This window comes from Lampris incognitus, chromosome 16 (assembly GCF_029633865.1).
Source record: "Lampris incognitus isolate fLamInc1 chromosome 16, fLamInc1.hap2, whole genome shotgun sequence".
In the NCBI taxonomy this organism is placed as follows: Eukaryota; Metazoa; Chordata; class Actinopteri; order Lampriformes; family Lampridae; genus Lampris; species Lampris incognitus.
In genome coordinates, this window is record NC_079226.1 from 39,371,688 (window position 1) to 39,384,072 (window position 12,385).

At 45.0% G+C, this 12,385-nt stretch overlaps 1 protein-coding gene across 5 annotated transcripts in view; it reads right to left on the reverse strand.

The window, feature by feature from the left end:
* The window catches only part of nin (ninein (GSK3B interacting protein)), a 52,641-nt gene that overhangs the window by 21,235 nt on the left and 19,021 nt on the right, over positions 1–12,385 (reverse strand). For all 5 annotated transcript variants that reach the window (XM_056295953.1, XM_056295951.1, XM_056295950.1 and 2 more), the window contains exons 8-16: positions 12,150–12,317; positions 11,695–11,831; positions 7,549–7,689; positions 7,138–7,312; positions 5,967–6,077; positions 5,623–5,712; positions 5,269–5,404; positions 3,939–4,060; positions 1,788–2,899 (exon numbers count right to left, since the gene is read on the reverse strand). In XM_056295953.1, coding sequence (XP_056151928.1) covers positions 1,788–2,899; positions 3,939–4,060; positions 5,269–5,404; positions 5,623–5,712; positions 5,967–6,077; positions 7,138–7,312; positions 7,549–7,689; positions 11,695–11,831; positions 12,150–12,317 — 2,192 coding nt within the window. The remainder of the gene's footprint in view (positions 1–1,787; positions 2,900–3,938; positions 4,061–5,268; positions 5,405–5,622; positions 5,713–5,966; positions 6,078–7,137; positions 7,313–7,548; positions 7,690–11,694; positions 11,832–12,149; positions 12,318–12,385) is intronic.

Sequence of the window (12,385 nt, forward strand, 5' to 3'; positions counted from 1 at the left end):
GGCCTGGAGAACTTCCGACTCGGCCATCTTCTGTGATGTCACCAACTTCAGCATTTTCCTCACAAAAAATATTGATGATTTCACAGTGCAATTCTTCGCCCTCAGTCACCCTCTCTTCCTTGGTAGCATCACAATCTTGCTCTTGGTCCTCAACAGCAGTGGTCTCCATTGTTGACATGTCATCATCACTGATGGCAGGCAGTTCGTTTTCACACTTGGCAACTTGTTCAGCATTTTCAGGACATTCTTCCAATGCATCAGGAGTCTCAGCTCTCATCTCTGTCTCACTGTCCTTGCTTTCCTCCGCAAGGAATGCAGATACTTGAACTGGAATACTGAGGTCTGACAGTGAACTAACAGCTTCTTTATTGGAGGAATTGGAGATGTCACAATCAGGACAGGTCTCAACTTCACTTGAGTATTCAGGAATCATCTCCATCTCATTCTTTTGTAGCTGCTCTACAGGAGCAACTGATTCAATATTACGGATATCATAGCCATCTGGAGTACCCTGAAAATTGCCATTACAAGTCTCACTAGTTTTAATATCTTCTGCACACATTTCCTTTTCTTTGTCAGACAAGTGCATACATTCTCCGATCTTTGCCGTTTCCTCCACAGGAGTACTCAATTCAGTTGATATCTCTTGCGATTTTTTCTCAGTTAACTCAACAGAAGCTAAAAATTGATTGAGTTCATTTTCAATCTCCTTAATTCTGATATTGAGGATGTCTCTCTCTGCTATAATCTCTACTTTCTCATTCTTTTTTGACCCACAACAACAGAGGTTATCCTTTAATTTTTCCTCAAGGATGGATATGTTTTCCTGTAGCTCCTGCCTTTCCAACCTGAAGTCCATAGTGGCCTGTTTAAGAATCATCTCCAGCGCCTCAATTCTCACCTTTAAGTCATCGTGCTCTGTTAGCAGTTCAATTCTCTCACAGATTTGCTTCTCGGTAATGGAAAGTGCCTGTTTGTATTTTGCCTCAAGTTCCGACAGGTTATCCTGAAGCTCTGACCTCTCCTGTTTAAAATCTTCCACAGTTTTGTTAAGCAAGAGCTCGATCTCATGTACTCTCCTCTCAGACTGGGCAAGAAGCTCATCTTTGTTCTCCAGGCTCTCCCGAAGCCGGTTATGGAGGTCATTCAGCTGCCTACTCAGTTCAATCTCTCTTGTCTGGGCTGAACTAACAAAGTCATCAAGTTCCTTTTGGAGTTCATGATTCTTTGCCACCAGTGCTTCATGTTCTTCTTTGTGACTGCTTTCCAACTCTGCTTGCTCCCTTGCCCACTCTTGATTAATGCTATCTCTCTCTTGCTTCATGGCCTCCTGCATCATTCTTTTTTGTTCCTCCGCCTCTTCGAGGGCCTTTTCCATCTCAGCCTGCCACTGATGTTTCTGCTTGTCGTGGCTCTCAGAGAGAGCTTCTAGCTCACTTTGGTAGCGTCGTTCGAGGTTTGAGATGTCAGTGTGGAAGCGCTCTGCAACAGATTCCTGGTCACCTGAGAAACGAGCCTCCACTTCCTTGATTCTTTGGGTGAAGGTAATCTGAAGTTCTCTCCTGTACGTTGTTAATCATCAATGGTTATCTATCACAGCATTCACATCTTGATAGTACAACAAAACTTTCCGAAATCTTTATTATTATATCACTATCACAGCATAAATGGTGCACCTCTAGCATGGCAGAATAGTGAAAATAACTGGCATATATGTCTAAGTGATGTATGTAGTATGTGTTTTCAGACAAAGAAAATCCCTGCACCACTCAAGTTAAGTGCCTCACCTTTCCTCAGCGATGTCATCCCGTAATTTGTCCAACACACTGCCGAGTCTTTCTCTCTCTTCACTGTGCTTGACAGTCAGCTCCTGCATGGCTTCCCTGTGGCTCTCCTCAAGGTGAGTCTTCTCCTCCTCCATGAGTTGTTTGAATCTTCTCTCTACATCCTCTTTCTCAGCGTCAAGCTTGTCCCTCTCCTCATTCAGTCGGTCCTGGAGCATCCCTTCATAATCCTCCTCCAGCTGCAGTTTGTCTCTCTCCCACTCCTCCTTCAGCCTGCTCTCCCTCTGCTCCTGTTCTTCTTGTAGTTTCAACCTTTCCTCAACTAGTCTGGTGAGCACAGCTTCCTCCTGACACCCCTGAAGCTGCGCTCGTTCTATCTCCCACTCTTCCCTGAGCTTGCTCTCCCTCTCCTCCTGCTCCCTGACTAGTCTCAGCATCTCCTCTTCCAGCATTGTCTGCAGGGAATCATTACTCTGCTCATCCAACTGGGCCTTCTCTTTCTGCCACTCCTCAGCCAGTTTCCTTGTGAGCTCCTCACGCTCTTCTTCAAACCTCCTATTTGCTTCTTCTAGTCTGGCCCTCAGGTCATCTTCAAAGTCTTGTTTTAATTGCTCCTTCTCCGTTTCCGATTTCTCTAACAATCTCTGCTCAGACTCAGCCCTCTCTTCCTGCAGCTTAATTCTCTCCTCTTCCAGCAGATCCTTGTGCCTCTGCTCTAGTGTCTTCAGCTCCAGAGCATGGTGTTTCTTCAGCTCCCCTGTCTCTGTATATAGGCACAATTCAGCCTCAGCATGCTGGGCTTTCAGTGTCTTCAGCTGCTCCTCCAGGTCTGTGGCATGGGTGTGGGTCTCAAGCAGTTGTTGCCTGATGGTTTCCACTTCCTTCTCTTGTTGACACTTGAGCTCTTCCCTCTCCCCTGCCTGCCTCAGCTCTAGATTGGTGTGCTCTAGCTCTACCTCCTCTAACTGATGCTGGAGCTCCTGTGCATGGTTCTGGATGCTGGTCATCGTCTCTGTCAGACCCTGGATCTCCTCCTGGTACTGGAGGGATATGGCAGCCTTCTGTTCCTCGTGGGACACCCTCTGCTGTTCAGTCATCTGGTCAAACTCAGTTATCTGTATTGATAGAAGCAGAAACCAACCAATCAGAAAAGGTTCTCTTTGCTTAACAGTTGTCAATGGACAGGAGGTTGTTATCAAGTACCAAGCTGCCTGTCACATAACATTTTCAGAGTCTTACATATTTGATGGGGTTGCAGGTTTTATTTACTGTTGAATTTATAATTTCCCCAAAAATTACGCAAAATGAAAAGATTGAAAAAACCCTTAATACAATATATGAACTTTTAATGAAGCTCAACAAGCACGAAATAACAAGCGCATAATGGAGCAGAAAATGAAAAACGAAAAATGGCTTGCTGTAATGTGCAGAGCAATGCATTTTGAAATTGGCAATCTTCAGGCAGCATCCAACCAAAAAAACTAACATCACCCCCTGGCATTGATGAACTTTCTCAAACCTTTTCAATGCAAATATACCTAGGGTTATACTTAAGTATGGACTCTGTCTTGAGTATGCATTTTTTTAAGGTATGTTTTGTCTTGAACTTCACAATGTAATGACTCAGACATGACTCATTCTTGGACAATGAAGATTTTTCAAGACTGGGCAAGTGTTTTTTCTTCTTTTTTTTTTAAACCAATATCACATTTTGCCTAATGAGTTCAATAAAGTACAGTCTAATTTGTTTCTTTATCTTCATCATTGTTATCTCTGAAACACTGGAAAATTGGAATCTGTAACATTCCTTCCTTGGCAGATGAAAAACAAAAGCCTAAATAAATATTAGTGAAGGGAAATTTTGACATCTGCTACAATGGCAAACAACTACAGTTACATTCATGGTCTTTAATTGGACTTACACTATTCTAGTGTCATTCTTTACATAAGTTTTGGTACCATTGGTCTTGAGTTGAACTTGTCACTTTAACGTTTTGATAAACGTTGGTCTCTGCCAACTTGGACCTTGCCCAACTTAAGACTTGATATGTACTTGGTCTCACCTTGAGTGGTCTTGACTATGAGGCTATGAACACTGGTTCAATAGTTTTTATCATTAAGCAGCATATCTGTTAGAAATTCTGCCCACTGGACCTTGTTCTCCAGCTGAGTTCTTAAAATCTCTATCTGTTGAAGGTGCTGCTCTTTCAGGTGCTCCAGCATCATCTCCGCCTCCAGGCTCATGTTGAATGGCTGCCCCTCCTCTGAGCCAAGACCTGAAAAGTAAATAAATGAAAAACCCACCTTCGATTAAAACTTCAAACTGTTAGCCAGTAATATTTGACACAATTTGGTCTATTTTTTATGCTCCGTGCGGCGAAGAGTTCTCATGAGTCATAGGAGGCATACAGTAGGTTCCCTGTGATTTCTTTGAGTATTTAGTTTTAGTATGTATAATTTGAAGAGTAAATCAGTGGTCTTCACACTCTTGGGCCACGACGGCAGATTATTAGAGGTCTTCATTCCAAACACTTAACTAGATAATTTCATTAGTTTCTTATCCAATAGTCAGTTGAAGGTTATTATCTAGTCAAATAAGTATGTTGTGTTTAGAGGTACATTCTCATTGTCATTGATGGCAACTGACTAGACACCAGTAGCCATCTTTCCATCATAGTATTCCTCCCCCCTCCTTTTCTCCCCAATTGTATACGGCCAATTACCCCACCCTTCCGAGCTGTCCCGGTCGCTGCTCCACCCCCTCTGCTGATCCGGGGGGGGGGGCTGTAGACTACCACATGACTCCTCCAATACATGTGGAGTCGCCAGCCGCTTCTTTTCACCTGACAGTGAGGAGTTTCGCCGGGGGGATGTAGCACGTGGGAGGATCACACTATTCCCCCCAGTTCCCTTCCCCCCCCCCCTGAACAGGCATCCCGACCGACCAGCCAGAGGAGGCGCTAGTGCAGCGACCAGGACACATACCCACATCTGGCTTCCCACCCGCAGACATGGTCAGTTGTATCTGTAGGGACGCCCGACCAACCCAGAGGTAACACAGGGATTTGAACCGCCGATCCCCATGTTGGTAGGCAATGAAATAAAACGCAACACTACCCGGACACATCATAGTATTTCTAATGTGAATTTAGAAGTAACGAACAAAAACTCCCGATTACTGAAAACAGATTTTACTCCTGCTTGATGTGGTTACGTGGGGGGAAAATATTGCACAACGCTGATGGAAATGGGTCTTTTTTCTTTAATTACTCCATTGGCAGTTGAATCTTGCCGAGAAACTTTACAGACTTTAAGTTGAATGTGTTTTATGACGTAGTCCTGCACCCCAAGAATTTATCTTGTCGCTTAAAACAAGACGATCCAGTGGAAGTGCAACATGCTCACATTTGAATTTCTTCAACTTAAAAACGTCACAAAAAACTGGCTTAGCATTTGCATGGACACATGCGCCATCGATGCCTACCTGGATCGGATTCCATACCGGGGCTCTTGCTCTCCAGCTCCTCAGAGAGGGGTTTACCAACATGTTGAGGAACGCGGCCAAGGCTGTGAAACTCCTGCAGCTCCGACTGCAGCTCATCAACCCGATCTTGCAACTCCTGCCGAATGAGCATATGAATTCATGGCGCATACTTAAAGAGTCCCTTATTCTTAGTAAATTTATGTGCCCTTTTAGGCGATATCCAGCTGTGCATGAAGTCTACATGAATTATCCCTCAGGGAGAAGGGTATCAAGTTTTTAAATGCATACAAATAAGTGTAATGATAATATTCCACTAATAACAATGAGGTGTTTAAATAATTCAACTTGGGTTACCCTGCACTGTGCCTCATAGCTGCTATGTAGCTGCTTGATACGTTCCTCTTGGTTGAAGAAGTCCGCACTGCCAGGGTCCAAGTCTCCAAACTGGAGAAAAGAAGTTTATTAACAATTCAGGCTTGTCGCCGATGCTTTTACCTCAAGTCATGAACAACGGACGAGTTCATCAGCGTTTTCAAAAAACTACCTAAATCCCGTTCACTCGAAAGGTGACCAAGAACCAAGGTTCAGCATGGGTCGAGTACAAAAACACAACACGACATTTTGTGCACAACACACTGTGAAGCCGTGAATCTGGTTTCCCTCTCGGCTTAGAGAACAGGCACGTCACGTCTTTGTACCTTTTCTCTGAGAATGTTATCCAGACTCGTCTGGAGTTCGGCGACTTGACTTTGTGCCTCCACCAATTTCTCCGTGCTGTCGAACAACTCCAACTCAAGACGTCTGTTTTCCTAAGAGACGCAGCAAACGACAAACTGAGTTAAGCAAAGAGCCGATCATTACGTCGAAAAGAAAAAAAAAGTGTGATGACAATCAAGCTCATCTTCAATTGAGAAAAATGTTTTTATAGACTATCAAAGGACAGAAATATATAAATAAAATATATAAAGGCATGTCAAACTTTATTAACATAGCATATTTCACAAAGCAGCACATTTTGTTTTACAAGCTAAGGAGAATGAAAACAGGTCAAAAGGGTTAACACCGGAACGACCGGGATTCCACTCCTACCTAAAACCACCAGGGGGCGGTCAACATGACCGCCGGTTTTTAAACTCTGTATTCTGTCAAGATAAATACCCAGCTGAGATATTAATGCATTACATATGTTAATATGTCTGTTATGAAATTTTAGCAACTTTAATACTATTTTTCAAACAATTTAAAATGGCCGCTCTCCAACATCTGTAAATACTGCAGCGCCTCGGTGGCAGTCATGGTGCGTCTGTACCCCAGACATGTTGGCAATAATCAAAAATCAAGTGTCGACTATTACTCTGCACTGGAGAATGCTAGTGTGTCTCTAGGACAGAGCAACGAACTTCACGAAGGAAATGACGCCACCAACACACGTCACAAGTAGCGACACGATGCGCACGACCACGCGCAAATTACGAGACGGTCATGTTGACCGCTCATGGTCGTTTTAGGTAGAGCTTATAACTTTTTGTTGTGCGATTGATCTAAAACTGATTTTAATGCAAATATATCAAATTTTGGGGGCACTCGGGGAGCGGCAGGTCTGTATCCCCCCCCCCCCCACAAAGTTATTAAGCTTAGAAAATCCGAAACGGTCCAGATTACTGCCTTGGCTGTTCTAGTGTTAAGAAAGGAAGAGATGAGGAAAAAAATAAATAAGTGAGCATGAGCAGAAAAGCAAAAAGTAGCATAACCTGTCTGGATCTGATCAATTGTTTACAGTAAATTAGCAAAATATGTGGGGAACAAAGACAGAACAGACTTAAAGATGTGCGACCTGAGCTTGTGTGTGTGTGTGCACCCTTCTCCTACCTTCACAGATATGGAGAGGTGGTCTCTGAGAAAAGACTCATCGTCCCTGATCTTTTTGATCTCGGCCTCCAGCTCCTCGCGATGGAGGCCGGCCTGCTGCTGGATCTGCTCCACCTCCTGGATCAGCTCAGACCTCACTGCTGCCAGCTTCTCCTTGTGCTCCTGCTCGAGCCTCCTGCTCAAGAGCGAGTGTATTTGGTAACACACAGCACCACAAGCTACAATCCACTTTCGTGGTTCCAGTTGGACATTTGTCTTGTAAGCTGTTATGCCATGACCAATAGACACCGAGTACACAACACACAAGAGGTGACGAAGGCATATGAGTTTGAATACTTGGGGTCGACTGTCCAAAGTGACGGGGAGTGTGGAAGTCTAAGGATAACTGGGTTTAGGTGATGGAGGAGTTACCTGAGATTGAGATTATTCATGTGCTCAATGGCGGAGTGATGCTCGTCCACCTCGGTCGCCAGTTGGCTCTTCAGCTTCTCCGCTTTCTCCAGGTCACAACGGATTCTCTCTTTCTCCCCGAGCTCTTGTTCCACCCGTTCACTGACAACAAAAATGAAGGTTATTTGCAATATGAATTTGAAGACATTGCTTATAGACATCTATAAACTGGCCAGGTGCCAGGAAATATGGAAACTACCCAGAGGTGCAAAGCAGTTTGCAAATATCAGAATCAGCACCATGTTTATTGGCCATGTAATTTGCACAAACATGGAATGATTCCGGTTTCGTGGCTCTCTCAGTGTACTTGACATAGAATAACAACACTACAACACAACAATCTTCAGATATACACACAAGGGTTGACTACATACAGACGAAATAAGAGGTGATAAGTTGCAATAGTATAGAGAATATATCAGAGATGCTGAAATAGAAGTTAGCAGGTTACTTACACACATGCCTGAGGTAGGTGGACATGACAGAGTGTACCAGCATACGTGCAATGTACATTACAGTATATACAACATGGGTGGATTTATTGACAGTGTTAGGTGTTCATTTGAATGACAGCCCACGGCCGGAGAAGCGAGGGGACATGTCACGAGACAACCCGCGGGCGGTGGACAGAACAGCTGAGACATGCAGTTGAATGTTAAAATGTCAGTAACGACAATTTGTTACACTAAAAAGTGTGGCTATATTTTAGTGAAACGTGTGGCAACGCCATGTTTAAGAAAAACTTAAGGCTGAATGTTCAAATGTCAGCAACGACAGTTTGTTACAGTCAGAATGAACAGTGTCTGATGAAAATAAAACACATTTTCAAAGTAATTGTAAGAAGTGTAATGGCATCGGTACTCGGTATCGGCAAGTACTCAAATGTAAGTACTTGTACTTGGTCTGGAAAAAAGTGGTATCGGTGCACCCTTAGAACTTTTGGGGTACAGTGCTCTGTAGCGCCTGCCAGAGGGGAGGAGGAGTTGGAACAGGTTGTGACCAGGGTGTGATGGGTCTGCAGTGGTGTTGCCTGCCCGTTTCCTGAGTCCGGAGGTGTACAAGTCCTGAATGGAGGGCACGTTGGCACCAATGATTTTCTCTGCAGACCTAACTGTCCATTGTAGTCTGTCCCTGTCCTGTTTGGTGGCCGATCCAAGCCAGACAGTGATGGATGTGCAGAGGCCAGACTGGATTATTGCAGTGTAGAACTGAATTAGCAGTTCCTGAGGCAGGTTGAATCTCTTGAGCTCGTGGAGAAAGTACATCCTCTGCTGGGCCTTTTTGATGTGTCTATGTTGGATGTCCACCTTAGGTCCTGGGAGATTGTGGAACCCAGAAATCTATAGATTTTCACCGTAGATACCGTGCTGTTGAGTATGGTGTGTGTGTGGGGGGGGCAGTGTTAGGGGTGCTCCTCCTGAAGTCCCCTGTCGGCTCCACCGTTTTGAGCGTGTTCAGCTCCAGGTTGTTATGGCCACACCAGAGGGCTAGCTGATCAACCTCCCGTCTATATGCAGACTCGTCACCATCCCAGATGAGGCCAATGACGACTGTGTTGTCCGCAAACTTCAGGAGTTTAACAGATGGGTGGGTCTCCTGAGGTGCAGTCATTTGTGTAGAGGGAGAAGAGTAGAGGGGAGAGCACACATCCCTGGGGGACGCCAGTGCTGATTGTCCAATTGCTGGATGTAATTTTCCCCAGCCTCATCAGCCGCATCCTGTCTGTCAGGAAGTGTTTAATCCACTGGCAGATGGGGGTGGTACAGTGAGCTGGGTGAGTTTGGAGTGGAGGATATCTGGCACAATGGTGTTGAATGCTGAGCTGAAGTCCACAAACAGGACCCTTGCGTATGTCCCTGGGGAGTCAAGGTGTTGGAAGATGTAGTGCAATCCCATGTTGACTGCATCCTCAACTGACCTGTTTGCTTGGTAGGCAAACTGCAGGGGGTCGAACAGGGGGCCTGTGATTTCACTTCAGGTGAACTAACACCAGTCTCTCGAAGGATTTTATGGCCACAGACGCTAGGGCCTGTAGTCATTTAATCCTGTGATACAGGGTTTCTTGGGGACTGGGATGACAGTGGAGCTCTTGAAGCAGGGGGGACTTCACACAGCTCCAGTGATCTGTTGAAGAGCAGCGTGAAAATGGGGGCCAGCTGGTCAGCACAGACTTTAAGATAGGAGGGTGACACGCCTTCCGGGTCTGGTGCCTCCCTGATCTTCCGTCTCTGGAAGAGCTGACGCACGTCGTCAACACATTTCCTGAGTGTGCGTGGGGTTCAGTGGGGAGGGGGGGAGTGGCAGGGAGTGCAGCTGGTTGAGGATTGTGGCTGGAGCGGGTGAGGGGTGTGAAAGTTTGCTTTTCAAACCTGCAGTAAAACCCATTTAGGTCGTCAGCCAGTTGATGGTTCCCTGCAGTGTGTGTGGGGGGTCTCCTGTAGTTGGTAACGTCTTTCAGACCACTCCAGACTGATACTGGGTCATTGGCAGAAAACTTGTTTTTCCAACTTTTTAGAGTAGCATCTTTTTGCTGCTATGATCTCCTTTGTGGGTGTATTTCTGGCCTTGTTATACCGGATCCTTCTCTACTCCCGTAGGCTTCCTCTTTGGCCCGACAAAGCTGCCTGGGTTTTGCTGTGAACCAGAGCTTATTGTTGTTAAAGGTACAGAAGGTTTTGATGGGCACACACGTCCTTACAAAAGCTGATATAAGAGGTCACAGTATCTGTACCTTCGTCCAGGTCTGTAGATGCAGCCTCAAACACCTGGAGCTCCAGTTTTGAAATATATTTTGTTTAAATATCAATTCCAAGACATTCATTCATTCACAGACAGTCTCTAAACCCATTCATCAATCTATCCATCCTTAATCTAATTCAGAGTCAGATGGGGCTGTAATCTATCCCAGCAGGCCCTGGGCAGCAGGGAGACAGGGAAGATGCCCTGGACATATCACCAGTACCAAGTGGCAATTAAGAGTCTCCAACTCATCTTACATGTAATGAGAAATGAAACATGAGGTACTAGGGTTGAGCAATATGTCACAATTTTCTTACCGGCCATCATCAGCCCAACAATCGGCCATTGCTGACCCCTCTCTGCACACTGTAGTGAATACAATCATGGAAGAGCTCGTTGCAAAAAATAATACAAAATCCCCTATTTGGGATTATTTTGGTTTTAAACCGAATGCAACCAGCAAGGCGAATGACCTAAATGAAGTGATTTGCCGTCTTTGTAAACGAGTAGTGCCAGAAAAGGATCCTAACACTACCAATTTGCAAGAGCGTTAATGTGAAAATCTAATTTTACTGAAACGTTACAGCCCGTAGGCGACTCTTCTTCAATGAGACAAAATAAATCACCTTGAGATTTTTGCTAAGCAATGAACTGTAACGACAGGCCGAACAGCTGTTCGACACGATTTGGGGAAAGAAAAGTCCGATGGCGTCAGAGGAGGACGCCTCAGCTTGCAGCCTCACAGGGGGGGATAACGCAACTGTGCTGTTAAATGAAGTTTTTGGTCTAGTTGTCAAATATGATTTATGAAGTGACGTTGCTTTTCAGCGCTATCGATCGGGCAGCAACCACTAAAGACGGCTTGACCGTCCTGTAGTCGCCGCCCTGTCTTGTGAGAGACTCATCAGAAATCAGAGCAACAAGAACGTGCATATGGCCCAACTCCAACTGCCAGGTGCTATTCACGCACGCTTTGAGCTGTGTTTCATGGGTTAATCATTTACCAAGTTGAATTCTCGAGGAGGTAAACCTTTACTTTACCAAGGACAAAAACTGCACAAAAATAATCGCCCCCCAAAAAAAACAACCGCCAATTGGATATAGCCAATCACCGATTACCAATATAATCGTCCAATTGCCCAAGCCTATGAGGTACCCCGACAAAAGCCATGTGCACAAGGGCAGAACATACCCAAAGGGCATTGACTGAACAAGGCAACAGTGGCAAAACAGCACTTACTGCTCAGCCACCATGCTGCACCCAATACTAGGTCAATAAATACAAATTTAGCTCATCCGAGTTCATGGAGTGGGTGTGTACATCGTGGCTGTGACGCCCGTTGTATGGTAGCTAGCAGGCGTACTCACAAGAGATGTCTGATCTCAGCTTTGAAGCTTGCAAGAGCCGCTTGGTGAATGCCATTCTTGGTAACCAGCAGCTCGTTCTCCAGAGCCATGGTGAGCTCACTGAGGTTCAGTTTACCGTTCAGGCTGAAATCCAAAGCCTAAGAGCAAAAAGCCAAGCAAACAAAATGAAGGTTGTTTCATCATTTTGATCGAGATTTTTGTTGTTATCAAACAACAACCCCCTCCCCTCCTGTGTTTTATCATTTTTAAATATGCAAAATGAATAAAATTACAGCATTCAAGGCAGGGAGACACGCTGGACAGGTTGGAAGTCCAACACAGGGCCCACACAAAATAACACAACCATTTATACCTCTAGTCAAGTTAGAGTCTCCAGTTGAGCTAATCAGCGTGTTTTTGGGCTGTGGGATCACAAAATTCCTAGATGAAAAAGTTGAGCAGGAAAAATGTGATACCTGCAGGATTTCGGTGCTATTTTCAATGCCTTCCTCCATCCAGGCATCCAGGATGTATTCAACCGGAGTGCAGCCGGTCCCGTCATCAAGTGCGGAGAAGAGACGCATCCCGATGGTGCTGGTCATGACAGAAGGTGTAGCTATCCTGCGACCAGCCTCATCAAAAGGCTGTAAGGACAAGAATCACTTATCATAATATATTTGTTACGGCTTATAATTATATATAATGTTAAACT